Below are 25,094 nucleotides of genomic sequence, written 5' to 3'. Positions count from 1 at the left end.
CTACTTCCCAACCTCATCTAGATATTTGCGGTTCAGTCCCGCCTGTTCCCTTTGATTCTCGATCCGCGCCATTTCGATCATGTTTCTCAGCAGGTGGAAGGTGAGGTCGATGGAGATCGGAGGATCGTCGTTCCGTTTGGAAAACTCCGTCAGCTCCTCTAAGCTGTTGTCCTCGTAAGGAGAGCGCAGCTGCGCCGTGGGGAAGTGCGGGAGATGCAGGACACCCCCTGCCTTCTGCGCTCCGAGGTTTCTTTGCAAATACTGAAGGAGTTTTTCGCCCACGAGGTAGGACACGGCGTCGTCTCCTGCCCTGTTTAACAGCACGTCGTCTAGCTGGCTGTTCATGAGGCTCAGGTAGCGGGGTCGACAGGTGCTCAGCGGGATGTGGGTGGTCAGTAAGACTGAAGTTATGAGCAGGACCAAAGGGACGGGCTTCATGCTGGACACAGCAGCGCGCTTCCTGAGGAAAAAGCCAGGTGTGTTACTACAGCGGCGCGCGGTCAAATCAAACCAAAAGTTTAGGACACAACTACACTGCAAAAGTTTGGAAGTGTTCATTTAAAATACAAACTGAGTTATTTTTATATTTTGTAAAATCAAGTTTATATAGGCTACAGGCCTAGTGGTGATATAAATGACAAAATTCAGATGAAACTTTTTAAATTAAGTAGGCTTCATATATTTAGTAAACACAAATATAAAAGTGCTAATAAAAATGACAAAATTGAGTTGTTTCGGATATTTTGTTCAATTAAGTAAAAGCTATTCACTGTGTAATGTTTTTTTTTAAAATCGTGTATATAAATAAAAAAGTAGCCTAAATGTATATGTATTTTTTGTAAATATTACTAAATAGTGCTAATATAAATGACAAGCTCCGAGATAAAAGTAGTTGTTTTATAAATGAAAACTTTATTTGAATAAGTATAAAAGTGCTAATATAAATTTACAGGATTTTATTACAGAAATGTTATTTTGATTTATTCGAGTAAAAAAATGTACCAAAAGTACTAGTATAAATAATAAAATGAACAAATACAAATATTTTTTTAAAATTATTAATATTAGTTACTAAATTAAAATTGGCTGTTTTAATTAAACATTAGATTAATGTACATATAAATAGACTTTGTGTAACATTAAATTACTGATATAAAAATAATGTCAGTACATATATAAATCGTGCATCAGCTAAGAATTTGCATCTGAACTTATAAAGCAAATAAACTATTGAATAAAAGTAAAACACAAACATGATCACTGTTCTGCGGTTAAATAACTATATCATGCCACTACCGTAATAAATAATAAATAGGCTAACATTTTTTTTTTTATAAAAATGCGTAAAAATAAACAACTGAATTGAGACTTATCGACCTTAATAGCGAAATAACCCGAATCTTGAAATCAGACGCCATATACTCCTGACTGAACAATCAGCTCACTCGAACAATAATGACAGACCTGTTCAATATCAACACAAAATCTCATGCTCGCATCTAAGCTTGAATGGCCTCAGTCAAGAAGTTGAAAGCAAGTCATATAAGGTAACTTACTCGGTCGTCTTCTGTTGCTTCAAAAGTACTTGTAAGGAAGAGTTTGCAGACAGACTGGAGTGGAGCTCCTGGAGCTCAATGGTTATATACATCACACACCGCTCCATTGACGTCAGTCGAGCTGCATAAACTGCTTGTAAATGAGGCAATTCTGAACTGAAACGAAGAGTGGAGTAAAGGAGCTGTACATCTGAAGGACAACGTGAGACGTTTCTTTATCTCTCCAAAGTTTCAATCAGAAAACATCAGCTTGATGTTGTTGCAAAGTCCTTGTTCAAAGACAATATAGCCAAAGTTGTAACAGGCAGGTAATCCGTTAATGTTTTTATTGGCCCTTTGACTGTTAAATCATTTGTTTATAAATGCACCTGAGCAAAATGAGCTAAGGAGCTGCCTTCGTGATGGACTTCTGCATGGATGCTCATCTGTGGTCTGGAGGAGAGCAGAAGGGGACACGAAAGCCTCCGTCTCTGTCCAAGGTGCTGAAATTCTTCAGGACGCAGCCAGAAATCATTCATGGGCTGCCTCATTGACTGCAACAATAATGGGAACTGTAAACGTTGTACATTTGTCTTTATTAAATGATTTCGGTTCCATACACTTCAATATGGCTGTGGTTTGTTATTAGGTACACAAAAATCATTTGAAAATAATCTATATATGAGCTAAATTCACAGTATTAGAAGTAATTTGAGAACGTCAAGTTATAATACACCATGTCATGTAATCATGTATTAAAATGCTTTCTGACTGTAAATTATAACATGTTTTAAAAAAATGCATTCAACAGCCAGATCCAGAGGTTTAGTCACTGTTGACTATTGTTTCTGGCTGGCTGTCAATTCCCCAGAGTGATGAAGCATTAGCTGGACATACTGAGATATTTATATAAGCCTGACACGCTCTCGAAGGAAAATCCTAAATATAGCTTTACCTTCCTGCTCAGTGTGAAGAAACAAATATATATAGAGAGCCTAATAGCAGTAGGTGTGATTAGATTTTTTTTGGAAGGATGTCAGCTAGCAGACACACCACTAGTTATCCAGTGACAGCTTTGTCCAGTCAAAGAGCTGATCTGCAGACTGAAGCTGTGAATTGCAGTCAAGCTGAGGAACAGCCGCCCTACATCCTATTGGCAAGGGCAGCAAAGAACGGACTATTGGTTCAACACTGTGCTAGAAAAAATCTGTAAATTCACGCCAAGATTTCAATGTCAGCTGTTTCCTTTGAAATATAGATCATCTACACCAATTTCACCAGAGCCCATAAATGTGCTAAAGCACATGACATAATGGAAAGTTAATAATGGGTTAACAAGATTCAGACATAGAAATGGAAAAATAAGACATATTTGATAGATTTACCGTCTTAGATAAAATGCTTCCAAGAGATTCAGCTACGAGTCATGTTTTTAAGAAGAACATAGGGCCTAGATTATGGAAAGGCTTGCTACTTGAAATTAAAGAGTCACTGCTAATAAATCTAGTTTTGAAGCTTTGTTGTAAATAGTTGTTTTCTTTGGCTTTTAATTTAGGGTGTTGATGTGTTGTTTTAACGTGATGCATTCTTTTAGTATTTATCACTTAAAGTAACTGTAAAATGCATGCAAGGAACTGAAGGGTCTGGCATCTGTGAAATATGTATTTTATACACATTATTGTATTGTGTTAATCAATGCAATGCCCTAGTAGAAGATGCAACACTTCTGTCAATCACATGTTCCTGAACTTAATTAGTGACCACAGAAGACAACAAAAATGACTCAAAATGCAGTCACATTCTGTAACAAACAGGCCTGCTGTTTTTAGTGATCAACACACCATAATTCACCATCTAAACACGGGTAAATACAGGCATATAAATCAAATGTATAGAATTCTTTACAGAATCTATAAACACAAGTATTACAATAGGGTTATTTGTAAAGGTTAATAAAATGTCAGAGGTCTGAATTACGTTACTGTGAGCTTTGACCTTTGTTGTGTAAACTTCATCTGTAAGATTTGTGCGCCTTTGTGTGAGTCTGTTACTACATTTATTTAATAGAGATCAACTGTTAAAAAACTACAAACAAAAATGTTCCCATGTGTGAGGTAGTGGTCAATCTGGAACATCTCATTAAATCTTATTGACTTTCCAAGAGAGGTAAGAGTTCCAGGCAACAGCCACGACCTGAACAACAGCCAATCTGAAAAACACAAGCATGAACATATTACTGTATTAGAAATCATATGAATGTGACCAAATATCACATTCATGCCAACACATAAATACAGAAAACAATACAAATCCAGATGGTTTCCAGGTGTGTGCGTGCGTGTATAGATATAGATACAGATCCACAGACTGACTAGTTGTTAATCCCAGTGTGGAAATTCAGGTGCCAGAAAGCAGTAACATCAAACAATGCACACACACACACAAAAATCTTTTTTAAAAACTCCCAACAGTCAAAATGAAAATGAGAGCCTAATTAAAAGATTTCAAAAGTTTCTCAGCTTCGTTCCCTTTAATAAGCTTTCATAATGCTGCTGCGGTGCCACACACTGTGTTGCACAGGCACGTCCTGCACGTTCTTTTCCCAGTGACGCCCTTAAATCTCCAGCACTGCTGGATTAGTGCCCTGCTGCAATGGATGCATTATCATTATCAATGATCACTTGACTTTTGAGGCTAAAAAGGTTGTTTTTTTTAAACCAGAGCTTTACCTGTGGTGGAGAGGGATGAAATAAAAATTGGCGATCTGCACCGGAGGCCAAAGCTGGAGAAATGAAGAGACGTTGAATTAAATAGAACATTACTGAATGAAGTGGAGAGAAAAAAAAAAAGGAAAAAAAAAAAAGAGTGTCAAGCACAGCACGAAAACACTTACATAGTAATTGGAGATCAAGGCATCCGTGTAGTCCTATTGAGATATGGAAAATGCAGAGTAAATATTCTTTTTTAATAATAATTTAATGAATATTATTTTTATATATAAAACCATCCACAACACCCATTGTGGCAGAAAACACACATTTTATTCAGAAAACAGTATAAAAAGCTTAGTTCTAATGAATTATTTTCAGGCAAAGTTTCATAACTAGTCTTTGAACTGAACATAATGAAATATGTGAAGCGTTTCTGACCCTGCTGCTTGTTCTGACCAATGTTCCTTGTAATATTTTGAGCAAATTGACATTTCTTCAAGCATAAGCTGAAGGACTATGTGATCACCTTAATACCAAATTTGGAAAAATACCAACATTGGAGTTTGGAGTAATAGCTGCTGAAAATTCTTACATCACAGGAATAAATCACATTTTAAAATAAAATAGAAAACAGTTACTTTAAATTGTAATATTTCACAAACAACATCACTGTTTATACTGTATCATTTATATTTTAATGCAGCCGTAAAAAAATGTACTACTATATATCTATATATATATATTTGCACTGTGAAATTGATTAATTGCAAAATAAAAGTTTGAGTTCACGTAATATACGTGACCCTGGACCACAAAACCAGTCTTAAGTGGCAAGGCTGTATTTGTAGCAATAGCCAAAAATACATTGTATGGGTCAGAATCATAGATTTTTCTTTTATGCCAAAAATCATTAGCATATTAACTAAAGATCATGTTCCATGAACATATTTTGTAAATTTTCTACTGTAAATATATAAATTTTTTATTTTTGATTAGTAAGGACTTCTTTTGGACAACTTCAAAGGCAATTTCTCAATATTTTTATTTTTTTGCACCCTCAGATTCCAGATATTTATATAGTTGTATCTCGGCCAAATATTGTCATATAACAAACCATACATCAATGGAAAGCTTATTTATTCAGCTTTTAGATGATGTATAAATCTCAATTTAAAAAAAACAAAACACTTATGACTGGTTTTGTGGTCCACGGTAACGTGTGTGTATTGTGCATATTTTTAAGTATATATATATATATATATATATATATATATATATATAAAAATACACACCCACTTACATGTACAGTCGTGGTCAGAATTATTGGCACCCTTGGTAAATATGACCAAAGAAGGCTGTGAAAATTAATCTGCATTATTAATCCTTTTGATCTTTTATTTTAAAAATTCACAAAAATCTAACCTTTCATTGGGGAATAAACATTTTAAACAAACCAGTTTAACTGCTCTAAATTTTCTCCTATAATGCCTGATGAGGTTAAAGAACACCTGACGAGATCAGAGACCATTCCTTCATCCAGAATCACTCCTTTAGATTCCGTATAGAGTTCAGGTCAGAGGACTGGAATGGCCAGCAGAAGCTTGGTTTTGTGCTCAGTGACCCATTTTTGTGTTGTTTTTGAGGTTTGTGTTTGGATTATTGTCCGGTTGGAAGATCCAAACATGGCCCATTATAAGATTTCTAACAGAGTCAGTCACTTATTGATTTTTTATCTGTTGGTATTTGATAGAATCCATGATGCCATATATCTAAACAAGATGTCCAGGACCTCCAGCAGAAATAGAAGCCCACAACATTAAAAATACAGCAGTATATTTCATTGTACACATGGGGTACTTTTTATCCCTGTGTTCACCAAACACATCTTGAGTGTTTGCGGTTAAAAAGCAAATTTTTTTAGTTTCATCTGACCATAGAAGCCAGTCCCATTTGAACTTCCAGTCGTGTCTGACAACTGAATATGCTGGAGTTTGTTTTTGGATGAGCTAGGAGAATTTTTCTCGAAACCCTCCCAAACAACATGTGATGATGTAGGGGCTGTTTGACAATATATTTTTTAAAGGTTTTCTGACCCTGAGACTCAATTATTTTCTGCAATTCTCCAGCTGTGGTCCTTGGAAAGTCTTTAGCCACTCAAACTCTCCTTCTCACCGTGCATTAGGATGATATAGATATGCCTCTTCCAGGCAGTTTCGTAACTTTTATGTTGATTCTTTATTCTTTATAATAATTAATAATTTTAAATTATTTCTCTGATGGTGGAAATGGGAATTTTCACTGCTCTAGCTCTTTTCTTAAAGCCACTTCACTAATTTGTGAAGCTCAATTATCTTTTGCTGCACATCAGAAATATATTCTTTGGCTTTTCACATTGTGATGGATGATTAAGAGAATTTGGACTTTGTTTTTCCTCATATTTATATTTCTGTGAAACAGGAAGCCATGGCTGGATAATTTCATGTTCAAAATCACCTGGAGTCCTCGAAATTGTAAATATGAATATACTTCAGAGATATTTTACTCATAAGAATTTCTAGGGTAACCAATAATTGTGTCTAGCGTGTATTTGAGAAAAACATTTATTTCATAATGAGATATTCCCCCATTTTCAATTGTTTTAGTTTAATGAAAGGTTAGATTTTTGTGTAAAAAAAAAAAAAAAAAGATCAAAAGCATTAATAATGCAGGTTTTTTCAGAGAGCCTTCTTTGATCATATTTATCAAGGGTGCCAATAATTCTGACCACGACTGTATATATTTAAGAAATATATGTAGTATACATTTATATTTTTGTATAATGCACAACCTATATAAATATGAATATATACACACCACACACACACACACACGTGAATATTTCTTAAATATATAAATGTATGTATGTTTTGGATGCGATTAATCATGATTTATATATGAAGAGTTTATTTGCACAAACAGATAACAAACTCCGTTTTTGAAAATTTTCAAAAATCATGTTTTTTTAAAATTATGTTATCATATTTAATTGTGCTTTATTGTGTTAGTTAGCTGTATTTTTTAGTTATTTTTTACATAATCAAAATAACCCAACAGCAGTTTGATTGAGATTAATTGGAATGCACAATGAAAAATTGATTATTGAAAATAGTTAAAAAACAGAGTTATCTGTTTTTGCAAATGAACTCTTCAAATATAAAATGTCTTCACTCTGAGTGGTTACAAGTTCTTTTTTCCTCATCGTTTAAAGACCCAAAAGAGCTTGTTACCTGTTCATTCATGCTTTCATCATGTCATGATTAATGATGCTGGTACCTAAATCCAGCCTAAAGGGCTCCACTCAGACAGAGAGCGTGCGCTGTAAAAGCTCCACAGCTCTGTCCCACTGCATCAAGCGCAAGTCAACACCCTTCTTTCCCTGGTGCCATATAAAAATCAAGTCATCTGTAACACGAGGGCCCTTTCCCTGCTAGTGCCATCTTTTGAAAGGTCAACTTAGTGAGATTGAGTGTGTAAAAGAAGCCAGTATTAGAAACTTGTGCTCTTTCTGTTTGTACTCTTTCCCTTAACAGTTTCTTATTAAGAATGAACAAGGCACTGGCCACCTGAGGTGAAAATACTGCGGGGCCGAGACGCCATTATATTGTTTCTCCTGAGCTTGACGTCACAGGAGTTTAGCCCCTCAGGAACAGAGAACGTTTGATTTTTTTTTGGACCGTTTTGAATACACAAAGACACAGAACACAACAGGGATGGTAATATGCTATATCTTTAGAAGTGAGCAACATCAAAGACCAGCCAAATCCTGAATGCCCTGGAAACAGCCCACAGGTAAAAAGCTGCAGGCAACTGTTAACAATGATCAAACCAGAGGTTCAGAACCATGCCGAAGACTTAAATGCAATGACAAATATGACCGTGATCTTTCTGTTATAGCACCAGGTTATAAAGTGTCAAATGGCTCATGAGGAGAACAATAATTTCCAGATGAGTTGTTGGTTCTAATCTGGGCTTTTCTGCAAACTAATGCGCACTTAACCTTTCAATCTGACATCAACAGTGGGGCGCCTCTCCAGACTAACACCTGATGATGGTGATGTTGCACTTGGCGTTATTTGTTAAAGTAGTCAGTGGGGAGATGGCATTTAACCTGACTCCACAGACTCAGTGTACAAGTGTACCGGTGACACTTGTATAAAGTGTAGGTAAAGTTATGTTGAATTAATGCAGATTTGCGGTGTATTTTTACGAAACAACGCATTGTATAAATGTATAACATATGTTATAAAGTAAATATGACTAATATTACTTTTTTTCCCTTAAGGATGCATGTAATTTTCTGTTTTAAATTGAAAAACATTTTAAAAAAGTTTTTTTTTTTGCAGTTCAATTTGGTGAAATTACACACTTTACTTTTAAACTGAACTGAAAAAAAAAAACATCACAATAAAAATGATTTGTTTTTGATAAGCTATTATTTAGGTCACAGGACAATTTTCTTTAATTTCAGGTCAGAATTTCAGTTTCATATCAAAATAAAAGAAAAAAGAAAGAAAGAGAGAAAGAAAAAAAAAGGAAAAAGAAAACAGAAAAGTAACAAACAACAAATGTAAAAAGTAAAAAAAAAGACAAAGAAATAAAAAAATATTTATCTTAATCTTAAATCTAATATTTAAACAAAAGAATGAAGAAAAACGAAAGAAAGAAAAAAGAAAGAATCAAAAAAGAAAGTAAAAACTAAAAAAAGAAAGAAATACAATAGGGAAAAATAAAATAGAAAAGAAACAAAAGGAAAGGAGAATAAAACAAGAATAATTAAGAACAAGGAATAGAAAATAACAGAAAAATGTGCAATAAGAAAAAAGATAAAGAAAGCAATAATTTTTTTTTTTTTTAAATAATCAAAAAGTAAAGAAAGTAAAAAAAAAAGAATAAAAAAAAGTAAAAAACTAAAAAAGTGAAAAAGAGAAAAGAAAGAAAAAGAAAGGAGAGGAAAAGAAATAAAATAAAAAGAGCAGTATAGTAAAAGTAATTAAAGTCATATAAAAAAAGAAAGAAAAAATACATACTGATCTTTCTATAATGGTATTGGCATCATCCATTGAAAAATCCAGATGAGGTGAAGGTGTCTTTTCATTTAGCAGGTGCATTTGTTCTAAAGCAACATTCAGTTCAGCAAGCGAAGTGCAGTTTCCCTGGAGACACCCTCTGGGTTAAGTGCCTCAGACACAATCAGAATACCAGTTCACACATGAACTGTCCAATTCACAGGCCATTCCAACCTGAGATCAAACCCATGACCTTTCCATTGCTCCATCAGAGCCTTAACCAATAATAAGCATCAAAACGCTGCCATTCCAGCAGCAGAGCGTCGTTTAGTTCTGTTTTAAAGGGCATTACTGCGAGCAGCATCCGAACTGTGATCTGTCACTCTTGCCCCACCAACTGCTTGACCTATAGTCATTATAAACAAAGGTAGAAGCCGTCCATGACACGCCAAGAGTTTTAATCAGCACCAGAGAACCAAAAACAGCCCTACTAATAACCAACAGGTACATGTTTTAATGCATCGGAGGGGGATTCTTTAAGTGGAGTCGCAGAGTAGCAACACTAAAGGAGTTTTTAGTGATTGGCTTTCAGCTCACATTTCTTCTGTTTGGGTTAATGAGCGCATTTATTATTAGCTTTCTGTCTTTTCTGACATTTAGGTGACTGACCTTTCAGTCTCATTTTAACTCCGACACCTTTCCTACATAAATAATTGATGGCACCACTCGGAGACAATGCTGCGTCAACCATTGTTCCTACAAGCCCATGAGTCACTCCTTGCAGCTCTCCGTCCCTTCATCCCTCCATCAGCGGAAATACCCTTCAATTATGGAGTGCCAATATAAGGGTTTCAATATATGTACTTTGGCAGCAAGTGCACTCTGTGATCAAAAACACCTTTACACCTGAAAATATCTTTGGTAACTCTTTACTTAAAAGTCTTTATTTATAATGCATTCTAAAGGGTTATTAAAGGATATAATGCATTATAATTATTCATAATGTGCACTGTAATGCATTATATCTTAATCTTATCTCATAAATAATTCTAACCAAATTTAAAATGCATAGTGTAACAATGAATTGATAAGTTTTATAATGTATTAACTGTGGTTACAATTATTTATGGGACTGTACAATGCATGATAAGGTGCATTTATGCACAATTAATGCATTAAAAATACTTTTATAATGCATTATACATAAAGGCTTTAAGTGAAGTGTTACCGAATCTTTTCTTGCCAATCTGTTTATGCAACTTAAATCTCTCTTTGGGAGGAGTTTTGGCATTTAATTTAGCATTAATAAGAATTATTGTTATTTTATTTTACATTTACATTTAGTAGATGCTTTTATCCAAAGCGACTTACAAATGAGGACAATAGCAGCAATCAAAACCAACAATAGAGCAATAATATGTAAGTGCTGCGACAAGTCTCAGTTAGCCTAAGCAAGGTTTTTTATGTAATAAATAAAAAGAAAACAAGTAGATAGAAAATAAAAAATGAACAGGGAACACTAGTGTTAGAGGAACTTTTTCAAAAGAATAGAACAAAAAAATAGAGAATTCTAGTGTTAGATGGCCATTTTTATGATAAAAAAAAGAAAACAAGTAGTTAGGGTAGAAAATAGAAATAGAATAGAGAATGCAAGTGTTCGAGCATCAAGTGTTTTTTAACAAAACAATAACAATAATTAATACTACAAAATATTGAATATTTTATCTCATATTATATTTTATATTTTTAATTAATTACTATATTGATTATTCTGTATTTATTAGTAATTTTAATTATATTTGTATTTATTATTATATCAATGCTGGAGGAAGAAAAAAATATATAATAATAAAAAAACTATTAATATAATAATGTTGTAGTCATTCCAATACAAGGCTAAATTAGCATTTTCATTTTAGGTTTTGTGAAAAAAAACGTAATACTACTCTTTTATTTTGTCACAAGGTTTGTGATGAAAACTGACCCTCTTGAGTTTGGTCACATTCTCTTCCACAGTCAGTCCATTGAGCGCTCCAGATATTCCCAGAAAAGCCCCCAAGAAACACGGAGCAAAGCCCACCTGTGGATATACAAATATCTGATTAGAACACTTATCTACTTTATAGAAACCTTCTCATTCATTTTTAAATGACATATAAATGTACATGATGAATCAAGTTTAATGTTCATAATAAACAAATGGGGAAAGTCGTGGCCTAATGGTTAGAGAGTCGGACTAGTAATCCAGAGGTTGCAGGATCGAGTCTCGGGCCGGCAGGGATTGTAGGTGGGGGGAGTGAATGTCCAGCGCTCTCTCCACCCTCAATACCACGACTGAGGTGCCCTTGAGCAAGGCACCGAACCCCCAACTGCTCCCCAGGTGCCGCAGCATAAATGACTGCCCACTGCTCCGGGTGTGTGTTCACTGCTGTGTGTGCGCACTTTGGATGGGTTAAATGCAGAGCATGAATTCCGAGTATGAGTCACCATACTTTGTTGTATGTCACTTTCACTTCTTAAATACCATTATACATCTAATCCAGCCTAATTGTTAATTTATAGACTACTGCCTCACATATTCACATCTGATGAAATATACATAGCACATGTTGAAAGCTATCAAGGACACAATGAGGGACTGATGCATCCATTTATTATTAGCAGACTAGATCACTGGAATTCCATCCTGTGTGGTTTTCCACAGGACATCCCAAAAAGATTTATTGCAGAAACCAATCAAAAATGTGTCAAGCAAGTCAAAGTGTCCTTTGACTTTTGAGTACAAAGTATACAATTCTTTATGCTTTATAGGTTGAAATATGATTTTATGATTTTATTAAGTTTAATTTGCAAGTGACAGAAAAACATTTACTTATTTTAAAGTGTCTTTGATACAGCGTAATTATACATTTGTACACTGAGTAATATTATTAACTACATGTATTTACTCTACTGTTAGGGTTAGGATGTAATTATGCATATTTTATTTGTTATTACGATTTGTAAGTCCATGTAGTATTACCACATTTTGTTGTGGAAAAATACCTTGGGAACGCATGCAAAGTGGTATAAGGAGTGAAATAAAGCAGTGGACATGCCGACAGTACCTGCCACTTGACCGTGGGAATCTTTTTTGTAAAATACTATTAATCAATCATGCTTAATAGCTAATTGAAATATTCACTTACTTAACATCTGAGGACCTCTTTAAGGTTTAAACAGCTGTTGTAATCCTCTCAATAAAACAAAATTAAATATCTACAGATGAAAGCAACCACACACACAACTTGTCGCTGGCTAAACTGGCTTTTAGAAATTTAGAAAGTGGGTCTCTAAAAATAGCCCTAGAATCTCTTTACTGAACAAATGTGGGAGAGCAAGCTGGCGTTGGAAGCGCTGTTGTTTGGGTGTAATCCGGTGATGGGGAGAGGGCCTGTCTTGCGTGCCTTTGTCCGCTTCATCCTGTACATTCATTCCACCAATCATGTAAACAATGACTTATGCAAACACTCATTTGTTTGACTGCCTATCAGAGGATGGATTACTTAACATGCATGAAGGGAGAGCTCGGATGGGATACCCAAAAGGGATAAAACACGTAACAACAGCAATAAATAGAAGCTCCTAAAGCACTTTACATGTGTCTGCATACTCAACAAAGACACGACAGTCAGCTCTAGGGACAACTTTCCATGTGTGTATTTATAACTAAAGATATTTTGTAACATCCCGAATATTGAGGTCTGACTTTATTTTTGGTGTTTCATTTTAATTTTATTAATACTGTTGTGGAGAGATGATGTGATGTGGAGAAGAGGGAGAACAGCATGGGAAAATGACGCAGGCCAGATCTGAACTCAGATCATCTGAATGAGCATCAGCGATGCCATGGCAGAAGTATTTAAAGGGATAGTTCACCCACAAATAAGAATTCTGTCATTAATAACTCACCCTCATGTTGCTCCAAACCCATAAGGCCTTCATTTTTGTAACACAAATTAAGATATTTTTGATGAAATCTGAGAGCTTTCTGACCCTGCATAGACAGCATTTGATCTACCGCGTTCAAGGCCCAGAAAGGTAGTAAGGACATAGTCCATGTGACATCAGAGGTTCAAACGTCATTTTACGAAGCTACAAGAATACTTTTTGTGCACAAAGAAAACAAAAAGAACAACTTTATTCAACAATTTCTTCTCTTCCAGTCAGTCTCTGCCACCATTCACGAGAGTACCACAACGCATATATATTGAATTCTTTTGGGGATTGTGTATATATTTACATTTATGCATTTGGCAGACGCTTTTATAAAAAAGCGACTTACACTGCATTCAAGTTACAGTTCTTTAAATTTTTATCATCTCTTTTATCAGCTTTTTTTTTATCTCTTTTTTTTATATATATAAACTGAAAGTGACGTTTTGGCCTATAATACACAAATCCATAGAAATTCTGAAAAAAATGAATACCATGTAGTTCTTACACGCACAAAAAATAATTACTGCAATACATTGCGCATGGCTCACCTGGTCAACAAGCATTTTCTTCAGAGCTGCACCACCAGTACCACCAGTAACAAGTTTGTCCAGCACCTTGTACCATCCACCGACCACTGGACCCTTCAAAACACAGAAAACTTCACTAAACTCATCTCAAATATGTGTAGTACTTCAAACACTTCAGTAAACAATCATGAACACGAACCCAGAATCTTGAGGCCGTGCCAGTGGTTTCATTTGTTCATGATGTGATTATGGAAACAGCAGGATGTAATTAGCTCCAATCCTCTGTGAATTAATGAGCTTTCTTTTTGTTTCCCAGTGTGGTTTCAGTCTGGGCCTGATTAGCAAACTGATCAATAAATGTGTCAAACAGTGACTCCCGGGGGTGTTCCAGTCAACAATGACAACTGAATTCTTTGGTAAATCTCTCTTTTAATGCAATTATAATTTGCGCTTTAGCAGCATCAATGTAAAATCACCCACCAATGGCAAATTATGCATATGGGCGTCTTTAACAAACAGCTGTGCGCTTGTTTGAGAAGACGCTTGTCATTTTTCAATGTACAGTGAATATATAGCAGCTCTATACTGTCTTTCTGCATTCTTTCCTGTCCTTTTAGCAAAACAAAAGATGCCATATGACACATTAAATGATTAATACTGAGCTTCTGCTTAATTCGGTTGACTGGGCAATAAGAACTGTCTATAACCCTACACCACCAATATAAAACAGGCACGTCAGAAATGCAACATAATTATAGCTCAATGGACAGGAGATGCAGGACACATTTCACCTGAAGTTCTGACCTGTGGTTCAGTCTTTTGTTCTAACAGCAGTGAAACAGATTTTACTGAACTAATAATAACGACTAAGGTCTGATGTTTAAAAGGCTGAATCGAGTGTGCTCAGGCTTGTAAAAGCTTTGAATCATACAGGCCATTTGCAGATTAGACCTCAAGTCATTTGGACAGTACTAGTGCATTAGTGCTTTGAGTGTGTGTGTGTGTGTGTGTGTGTGTGAGGAAGGGAAGAGCTGGGTGCTCAATATATCAATCACTGTGCAACTTCATTACCTGTTCCAACAAATGACACTCTACACACGTGATCTGTGATGGTCATTACACAACAGACCTTTACACATTTTAATTCACTGATATTTTGCAACAAATTTTTTTTCTATTTTGCCTTTTTGAAATTGTATTATTATCCAAAAGCAAAGAGCCAAGGGTTTGCTAGTTTACATGGGGAGTTGGTAAAACCCAATCTGATTTCATCTGCAAAAAAAAGCTATTTTCATTCCTAGGTTGAAATATCAAGCCCTTAGGAGAATGAAAAAAATCTCATGATTTCCTCAAATGTGCAAGTTTTTTGTAGCTTTAAATCTTTTACATTGTCATACACCACTGTTCAAAAAAGGATACAAAAGAATAAAAAATAAATATAAATTCAGGATGCATCAAAATGACAGAAAAGACATTCATAATTTACAAAAAAATATTTTTCAAATAAATGTTATTCTTTTGAGCTTTCTATTCATCACCCAGGAAAATGTATTAAAATTTGTTAATAAAAGATACTGTTCTTGAGCACCAGATCAGCATATTAGAATGATTTCTGAAGGATCATGTGACTGGGGACTGGAGTAATGATGCTGAATATTCAGCTTTGCCATCTCAGAAAACAAAATTACCTTTAAAAATATATTAAAATATTAAGTTAAGTTATTTTAAATTCTAATAAGATTTTGCTATATTTACTGTATTTTTGATCAAAGAAATGCGCCCTTGGTGAGCATAAAGGGCTTCTCTCAAAAACATAAAAAATCTTACCAACCTAAAAATTTTGAACAATAGTGTATGTCAGATAACTGCGTCAGAAAGGGTCCTATATTTAAATTACATCAGTCCAAAGTAACAAAGCTGGAGGACCTCAGTAGAAACTCATATGCAAATGGAACAGTATAACAGGAGACTTACGACAAAGAAGAAGCCAATGCTCATCATCTTGGCGGTGCGTTTCACGCTGTGATTGGCCAGTCCACGACGCTCAATCAGCTGCTGGGAGAGGACATCACCCACACCCACCAGAGTGCCTGGAAGAGAGGGAGTAAAAATGAGTGAGGGAGGGAGAGAGAAAGAGACAGAGAGAGTGCGCTAGTCAGGCATCTGTTTGTCCCCAATGCCCAGCGTGAAGACTCACACACAGGTAACCACGCCAGGGGCAACTGACAAGAAACACTCACTCAGATTTTTGCCGCCCCATTCACTACCTACTGACAGAGATACGATGAGATGTGCCATATAAGGTCTTGGGTTGATCTACTCTGTGAGGATAACAAATATTGACTTTGTGACCTTGACGCTATCAATCACACAACCTTCCCAAAAAAATGTTTAATTAGTACTATTATTCAGCAAAAAATGCAAGTAATCCAAAATCACAGGAAAGACATTTATGGCATTACAAAATATTTATATTTCAAGTAAATGCTGTTCTGATTTTTCAAGAAATATCAAGGAATTATCAAAGAATGAAAACAAAATAAACAGCACAACTGTTTTCAACATAGATAACAATAAGAAATGTTTCTTGAGCACTAAATCAGCATATTAGAATGATTTCTGAAGGCTCATGTGACACTGAAGACTAGAAACATCTGCTGAAATGTAGCTTTACCTTAACAGCAATACATTTTGAAACATATTCAACAGTTATTTTAAACTGTAATAAAATTTCACAATATTACCTTGATGTGCATAAGAGACTTATGCAAAAAATATCTTACAGACTCCAAATTTTGCATGGTGTTGTGCGTAATCTTTTTTTTTTGTTTGATTCTTTAATTTTTTTCTTAAATTTTTCTACAATGTTTCAAACACTTTTTCATTACTAAATGTATAAAAACAACAGCAGAGGACTCAAAGATTTAAGAAAGACTTTAAGAAATCCATCTAGTCACCCCACAATGACCTTTAAATGTCACATTGTAAATTTCACATTGCATTGAGACCCCCTTATGAACACCACAGGGGGCTGTTTCCTAATAGCAGGGACAGATGTTATCCTGTAAAACACGATTAGTCAGACAAGCCATGCAACACATTTCTGAGAACACTATGGAAACATTTTAAGGTAGAAAGTAAAGCCAAACTCTTATTCATTCATCAAAACCAATTTCAAACATTCCATGATGTGCCTTGACAGAGATGCAAGGTGTTAAAAAATACAATTGCATCATATAAAGCACATTTGGAGCAAAAAATATTTTTTTGATAGACAAAACAGCGTAATAGCTTTATTTACATTTTTCATAAGTTCAATTCTATTAATTTTGACATTCCAACCTTTAATCACATAATTAGACATTTATTTAAAATACTAGACTTTAGCAAAAGCAAAAAGAATTTGGTAAAAACACAAAATTATCTATATTCTATATCCATATCTATATTCACACAGAGGACATCTTAATGAAGAAACCATAAAAACCCATCTTTCAAAATTATTACATTTTAAAAACAACAATAACCCAAACTAAGAGTGGAATAATCAAAGAGTTTCAATATTTGTTAATGAAAAAATTATTTAATAAATTTTAACAACTACAACACAAAATGCATCCCATAACAAAGTTGTTTTAAAAGTTCACACATTCCTTAATCGCATTGGTAAGAAATTATGGACATGGTATATTTAATAATACTATACTATTGGCATATTATAGTACTTAATTTTATAGAACTGAAATGGCATATTTTAGCACCAAAATAAATACAGTAATGTATATAAAATAAAAGAACAGGAAGACAAAAGAAGGGAACAATGTAAAAACAAACAAAACTACCCTAAACTAAAAACAAATATATTAGGCATCAACTGGCGCTCTAAAAAACAAGGCCAAACAAAGCACATAAGATATCTTCAACTATTCTGATGCAATAGAACCTCAGTCAGGTGAATAAACTTCTGATAAGTGAGGACATTGTTCAAAACATATGGCGAGCTGGACAGAAGCCGCTATTGTTCACAGCATGCCATAGCAGGAGGGCGGTGTGAGATGAAATGCCTCAGAGAGGAGGATGCTGGGAACTCTGGTCTCTCTCCAGCAGGTTGTTAACGGGCACAGCGGGGTGATCCACCAACAGAAAGACTGTGTCACGCACTCACTCAACCCCACACAAACACAGAGGGTGTAGCCTTTTCTGATCTGTGAGAGAAACGTGCTGCAAGACTCTCCGATTGCATTTTACGAACTACGACGACTTCTGAGCGTCGTCCTTGTGCTTCACCACAAACACTGACACAGTGACTCAGTGCTATGACATGACTAAGTGTACACAGGCACTGGACTGATGGTACCAGCAGTGGGTTTGTGAGACTAACACTGCTTCTAGATGATCTGTTTCTTCAGAAATACCACTGAGTACACAGAAAGCCCTGAGTAAGCCGCAAGTTTGCAAACCTTTGAAGTTAAGATGAGATAATAAAGATTTTCTGCATTTCACAGAGGTACAATAGAATGAAAATTACAGATGGACACATTGGTATCAGCCAATACTTACAAGGTTTTAAATAAGATATTGGAGGCCTCTGTAATCTGGCCATATTTTATCAGCATTTCCCCCGTGTTTCTACATCAACACCCCTGATTTCTAAACACAGGCAGTGTCTGTTACTCATTATGTTTCACCTTGACTGGCAAAATTGCAGGATCCTTAAAAAAAATTCTTCTGCAGACAAATACAGAACTGCCAGGGAGAAGAAATGGAGCCACACCACACATAAAAAATTGCAACTGCAACTGCCTTTAAATTTAGAGGACAGCTGCTTCCTCGCACTTACCCAAATATCATGGTTTACAAAGGACATTCTGCCTTAACGACAGAGCCCGGCGAAGCAACGTAGCCCCTTTTAAGTGACCTAACCTTTTCATAAAATGTCAAAGAAAGACTAATCCAGTAAATAGCAGATTGGAAAAAGCCAGGAACCTTTGCCATGCTTTTACTGGGTCATCTTATCAAAACAGCACCAGCTTATTGAGCATGGTAGGCAGAACCAGGCAGACAGGAGGGCTGAGTGAGAGCTAACAGCATGTTGTGAGGTGATAATAAACACTTATGTTTTCCACTTCTTGGTTCAACTTGACGTTAACAGGTTGAGACGCACCGAAGAGTAAACTCTTAAAACATCTGTTAAGAACAGACTGTCCTAAGAAGACCCTTTTACATTTGCTTTCATCTTTGGACTCTGAAAACAGGTGGTTGAAAGTTATATTCTGTCTCTGATTACAATGACAATTACAATTTATTCCCATGATGGCAATGTTGAGTTTCCTTCTGTCAATAATGCTATTAACAATGTTGAAAATAGCTGTGTTGCACACAAAAATGAACATTTGCTTTAAATTTACTCACCATCAGTGAATGGGTGCCGTCAGAATGAGAGTCCAAACAGCTGGAAAAAACATAATAATCTACACAGTAGATTATTACTACAAAGTAATCGACACAACCATAATCTATCAATTAACATCTTATGAAGTGTAAAACTGCATATTTGTAATAAACAAATTCATTATAAAGGATGCATTGGTGAGCAAGTGATATAATGCTAAATTTCCCCAAATCTGTTCCGATAAAGAAACAAAATCATCTACAGTTTGGATGATCTGATGGGGGGTAAATTTTCAGTAAATGTTCATTTTTGGGTAAACAATTCCTTTAATACTTTTTTGTGCAAACGATGATATGTTTTTAGTATACTATAATGAATAGAAATTTCTAAATAACTAAACTTATTTGAAATAGAATTTTTTTCTACCCAAATCCATCTTTGGACCCAAAACCATGAAAAATAGGAGCTTAAAAGTTATATTCCAGGTCTCTGATTACAATGAACAAGAAAACAGCCGTTTCAGATGAACAAAAACGTCAATTTATCTATATTCACAAAGACGACGACTCCATCCAACCATAAACATGGTTGTTTGTCATTATGCTGTGCCAAATAAAATGCAATTTACCACACACTCAGGTGCAATCTGCCCCGTACCTCGTGCCAACTGGAGTATGGCACTCATCTATGCTAAATGCATCTTGAAATATGCTGATGTCAGCACAATACTTCCCACCGTCTGTCCTTGAGGGAGTCTCCAGGGAAGAACAGCCCTGATTGACGCATCTTGCGCTTAACGAAATTATCTGTGATCAATTTGGCAGGAATCTATCTGCAGCCAGCACGTTCTCCACAGGGACCAGCGGGCAGACTCTGGCAACCCAACCCATTTAGCTGATGAGACTGGTGTGACATGGCTTACCTGCGTTACAGTAAACGCATTCAAGCCTCATTCGTTCAGATTTGCCCTCTTTGGATGACATTGATTTTTTTGGTTCTACATTTAGCTCAGATTATGGGGTTAATGCATCGTTAATGACTTGAAAACGGAAATGTAGTGCCTTCATCCCCTCCATTCATTCATTTATTCATTCGCTCATTAATCTCTTCCTCTTCACATCTCTACCTGTTATAAATAAATCCATTTATCACTTCAACCAAATGCATCAGTTAAAGATGAAGGGTGCAATTTCTGCACCACTAGTGGCAAAAAACAGAATTGCAAAAATAATGGATACTTTCTTATCACCCTGTATTGTGCTGCAAAGTGGATTTCACAGACAATTCATCAATTATATTAAGATTACAAATCTTAATGTAAGTTCAGTCCAAGTGAACATCAACATCACTTCACAAGAGGTGGTGAGTTTGGCTAAAATAAACAGTGAAAAGCTTTTGATTATAATAATTCATCACAGTTTGCATACAGTTGTTAGTGGGTATAAAGTGTGCATACACTTTTATTATTATGTTTTTAAATGAACAACTACTATTTTTCAGCAAGAAATAAAATCAGGGTGCTAGCATTCATAATTGTATTTTGTGTTAGACTCAGAGAGTAAGGACCTTTTGTAAGAAACTATTTGGCTTTTCATTTTTTTGTATCTCTCTGATTGAATGGCATCAATAAAAATAGTTAAACGTAAAAATAAAATTAGCAAGAAATAAAATGCTGCTCTTTTTAAAATTTAAAATGTAAAAATTGTCACTTTCCATAAAAAAAAAACACAAGCAGCAAAATGTTTTCAAGATTAATACTAATAGAAACATTTCTTGAGCACCAAAACGGCATATTAAAATGATTTCTGAAGGATCATGTGACACTGAAGACTGGAGAAATTATGCTGAAAATTCAGCTTTGCCATCACAGAAATAAATTACATTAAAAATGTATTAAAAGCAATATTATTCACAATATTACTGTTATTTTTTTATTAAATAAATGCAGCCTTTGTGAGTATAAGAGATTTCTTTCCAAAACATAAAAAAACACACACCAAACGTTTGAATGATAAAGTACATCTAATAAAACTAAATAAGATTTATTTTCAAATTAAACATCCCAACAGATGTTTAGCACTCAATTAGGCCTTTCAAATATGACAGATTAATATATTAATTAAATGTTTCATATTAAATGTATAATAATAAATGACTCTATAATTAAACTATAAAACAATGACTCTTTTCAAATATTTTTTAAACAAACAACTCCCCTGTCTGCCATTGGTTGGACAAATAGATAGCTACACCCTAAACTCACCCCATTGGTTAGGATGGTCAAACGCCCTACAAATAGTTGCCTCTTTATATTAAACTGGCAAATGAAAAAGTAGACCCAGTTTAACTTTGGGGGGAAAAAACACACTTAATCCTGAACTTCCAGTTCACTGAAGTTTTTCCACCTTCCCTGAGAATGCCAAGTTTTATTGCATTCAATTTATTTGAAGGTAAGATCACGTCCCTCGCTCTGCGAATAAGCGCTGGACCACCTCACTAAGAAAACATCCAGTTATTATTTAATTTTGAAATAACCCTGCTTCCCTCTCCTTTAAAGCATCTTGCTGTCTAATATTAAACCTATACCCATAGGGATAAAGTTTCTAAAAAAAGTCCTCTTCCTCATGTGGAAAACAAAGCCGATGAATCATAGCTCATGTCTGTAATCTTGATTACATAAACTTGCATCCTCAACCGCTCAGCGACATGAGGCCACTGGTGATTTTAAGCATTTTGGCCAAGTTGTCAGTGCCAGTCTAGCCAAGTACTAATTAATCCTAATGCTACAGTTTGCATGACTCACAATACACCCAGCCGCTTATTTAAGAAGGCTCATTGATTAACAATAAAGTGCACTCTCATTCACTCATTTTGTTAAACAAAATGTGAAAAGATTCCCATGAAATGGGTCTGATTAGTTAATGCACAGCAGTAATCACATGACATTAAAGCTAAAGTGTGTAATTTCAGCCCCACTGGCATCACCAAATGGAACTGCGAAATTAGTGATTGTTTTCAAATAGACTTAAATAGACCCTGTGCCTGCTGTTGCTTAGAAAAAAAACAGTTAAATCTCAGTTTTAACTACAAAATTAGAATTCTAAGTTATTCATAACAAAACTTTTCCCCAAATTGCTTGAAAGATTTAGTATGTTTCCATAGTACATTAAACTCTGACCTCTAAAGATAAATGATTCCTCATGATATGAACACTTAAATCCAGACATCATCATCTGTGTTTGGACAAAAAGAAAGTCTTCAGCAGAACAACTTAATGAGACTTTCATTAATATGTTGTTTTGTGCTTCCATCTTCTGGTAGAATGGTGTAATTGCAGGAAAAACTAATTTTATTTACCAAATAAAAATCAAATGTCTTGAGGTCATAGATAATGTGAGCATTCCTGGTTCACTGTGAGTTAAAATTTACATTTAATAACATTTAAATTTATTTAGTATGGTCAAATGATTAATCGCGATTAATCGCATCCAAAATAAAAGTTTTTGTTTGCATAATATGTGTGTGTTCTGTGTATATTTATTATATATATATATATATAAATACACACACATGCATGCATACATTTAGAAAATATTTACATGTATTTACAGCTCTATATTTATATTATAAATAAACATATTTAATATATAAACATAACATATTTTTCTGAAATATATACATGCATGTGTGTATATTTATATATGCATAATAAATATACATAGCACACATACATAATGTAAACAAAACTAAACTAAAACTAAATTTAATGCAACAGTTAAAATAACCAAAACAACATCCTGAAATAGACTTGCCCCCCTTAATCTATACTCCCACCCTGTAAAACCCACAGTGACAAAGTTCAAGCAAACAGCTAAGCAGTTTGTTGCTGAGAAGGGCTTTCCATTGTTTATTATGTGGTTGATCTATTATTGACGCTCAAAAACAATCTTGCTGTTTAGAAGTGATTATGCTAACAGGAAAGATAAATATTTAATCAATAGCATCTAATATTGAGTTGACCTAAAGGGAATTGGGAACATCAACTACAGGGTAAAAAAAAAAAGTGGTGGAGGGCTTGAGGGTGGAGAGTTTGTTGCTCTTACCAGCAGTTATAATCTGCACTGTCCATGGATGTTTGGCCATCAGCGCCTGATAAGATCTCCAAAGGCCTGCCATGTGACAAAGTCTAAAAAAGACACAGGAATATTAAAATTACTGCCATGAAAACTGCTGCAAAGATAGAAAAATATCTGACAATGGCTAATAATTAGTATGTAGCAAGAATAATTTCAATGTCAGATTATCATTGCACTTAGTTATTGATAGATAAATGGTCAAACTTTATTTTTACATTTTTATCAACAAATGCTAACCAATATTGAATCCCAAACTTGTTACTGACTAGTTTATTAAGCAAGATTTGCTTATGTACTTACATATGATTCACTAAAAATGATTCAGAAGAGCCGTTCATTCAGGATTCCGACTACACTGGCCACGATATGCGTACGATTCATTTAAAAAGAACCGGTTCGTAAGATTCATTTATTTGGGAATGGGACTACAATGGTCGCGCTGTCTGCTTTTATTTACAAAGAAGAATCGATTCAGTGGAATCGCTCATTTGGAATTTTTTAGATAACATTAGATTAGATTCAACCTTATTTTATTTATCAGACTACACTGATACCGAGTTTTTGATTCATGTTTCAGTTTTAAGGTGCTTTATTGGCTTACCAACTATTTTTACATTCGTACTATTAAAGCACTCTGCATTCAGTTAAAGCGGTGCAAAATGACAAAAAAGAAAATCAGAAAGAACTTTAATTGCCATGTATGTTTACACTCACAAAGAATGTGCCTTCGAGACAGGAATTTCCAGTGAAAAAGTAGATTGCATTAAAAAAAGTAATTATATATATATATATATATATATAAAGTATATATTAATTAAACATGCAAGGGAAATATTCTGATTCTCTGAAAAACAAACTGTTTTAAAGGGAGGTAGTAAAATCTGACAGGGTAGCACAAATCAACAGAACACCGGCTCATAAGAGTCATTCATTTGGAACTCAATTTTTGATTCATTAGAAGAATCGGTTCATATGAGTCATTTTGCATTGTACTGTATATTTTGCTGTCAAGTTTGCAGTTTAATCTGTCAAATTTTAATAAGTTAAAGGGATATTTCGCCTCCAGTTGCTGGTCCCCATTGACTTGCATAGTGTTTTATTTTCCATACTATGGAAGTAAAAGGGGACCAGCAACTGAAGGTGAACTATTGTGATTTTAAGGTTCAGTTGCACTCGCACAGTCAGTGATGAGAGTCTCGCGCTTTCAATCATGATGAATTTCCAACTAAAACGTTTTTTTTGTTTTACACAACCGGATAAGGACAATTCTGTTTCTCCCAACGCAGACATACAAGAATCTGTCATCCACTATACACATTTATTTTCCTTTAATTAATCCAATTTGTCTCGTTGACTTCTCTCAGTGCCTATATAACAAGGTTACGCAACTAAAATTACTTTATTTTATAACTCGTGCATTTTATAAGTTTTTAACCCGTACGGAGACTTATGTAATACAGAAGCGTAGTCCTACCTTGTCACGCAAAGAGAAGTGATACAGTGCGTTAAAGAGATGTTGATCAATTAAAGCGGTAACTTATAACTGCTGCTTTCAGAGACTCCAAAGTCAAAGAGGAAGTGACTGAAGTTTAAACTCATTCAGTCCTGTTTGAACTTGTGTCAGGACAACTTGAGAGAAGTTTGACATAATTCATTTTACCCCACTCAACAATTTAACATGCTTGAGATAGTGTGAAGCACAGAGCAAACGCTTCAAAGCCCAACGAAATATTTCAAAATAAAAGTCCAACTCGAGACTTTAACTATTGG

The 25,094-nt window shown here is 34.8% G+C and overlaps 2 protein-coding genes across 3 annotated transcripts; both read right to left on the bottom strand.

Moving 5' to 3' along the window:
- On the bottom strand, positions 1-438 carry LOC306844294 (UI; the record flags this gene model as incomplete). Its single annotated transcript, XM_079376302.1, has 1 exon — positions 1-438. The coding sequence occupies one exon, from the start codon at positions 436-438 to the stop codon at positions 1-3; it is 438 nt and encodes a 145-aa protein (XP_079232428.1).
- Positions 439-2,112: 1,674 nt separating this feature from the next.
- On the bottom strand, positions 2,113-25,036 carry LOC306844293 (mitochondrial inner membrane protein Mpv17). Of its 2 annotated transcripts, XM_079376300.1 has the most exons (8): positions 24,799-25,036; positions 23,292-23,374; positions 15,771-15,886; positions 13,818-13,910; positions 11,276-11,371; positions 4,429-4,461; positions 4,265-4,317; positions 2,113-3,744 (listed from the first exon to the last, which is right to left on the bottom strand). In XM_079376300.1, the coding sequence occupies exons 2-8, from the start codon at positions 23,362-23,364 to the stop codon at positions 3,675-3,677; spliced, it is 534 nt and encodes a 177-aa protein (XP_079232426.1). In that variant the 5' UTR covers positions 23,365-23,374; positions 24,799-25,036; the 3' UTR covers positions 2,113-3,674. The 2 variants fall into 2 exon arrangements, with proteins under 2 accessions (XP_079232426.1, XP_079232427.1); XM_079376301.1 differs by lacking the exon at positions 13,818-13,910 and having other exon boundaries at positions 24,799-24,932.
- Positions 25,037-25,094: the final 58 nt, after the last annotated feature.

This window comes from Barbus barbus (genome assembly GCF_936440315.1).
Source record: "Barbus barbus genome assembly, chromosome: 24".
Taxonomy (NCBI): Eukaryota; Metazoa; Chordata; class Actinopteri; order Cypriniformes; family Cyprinidae; genus Barbus; species Barbus barbus.
This window is presented reverse-complemented; position numbering and strand designations above follow the sequence as displayed.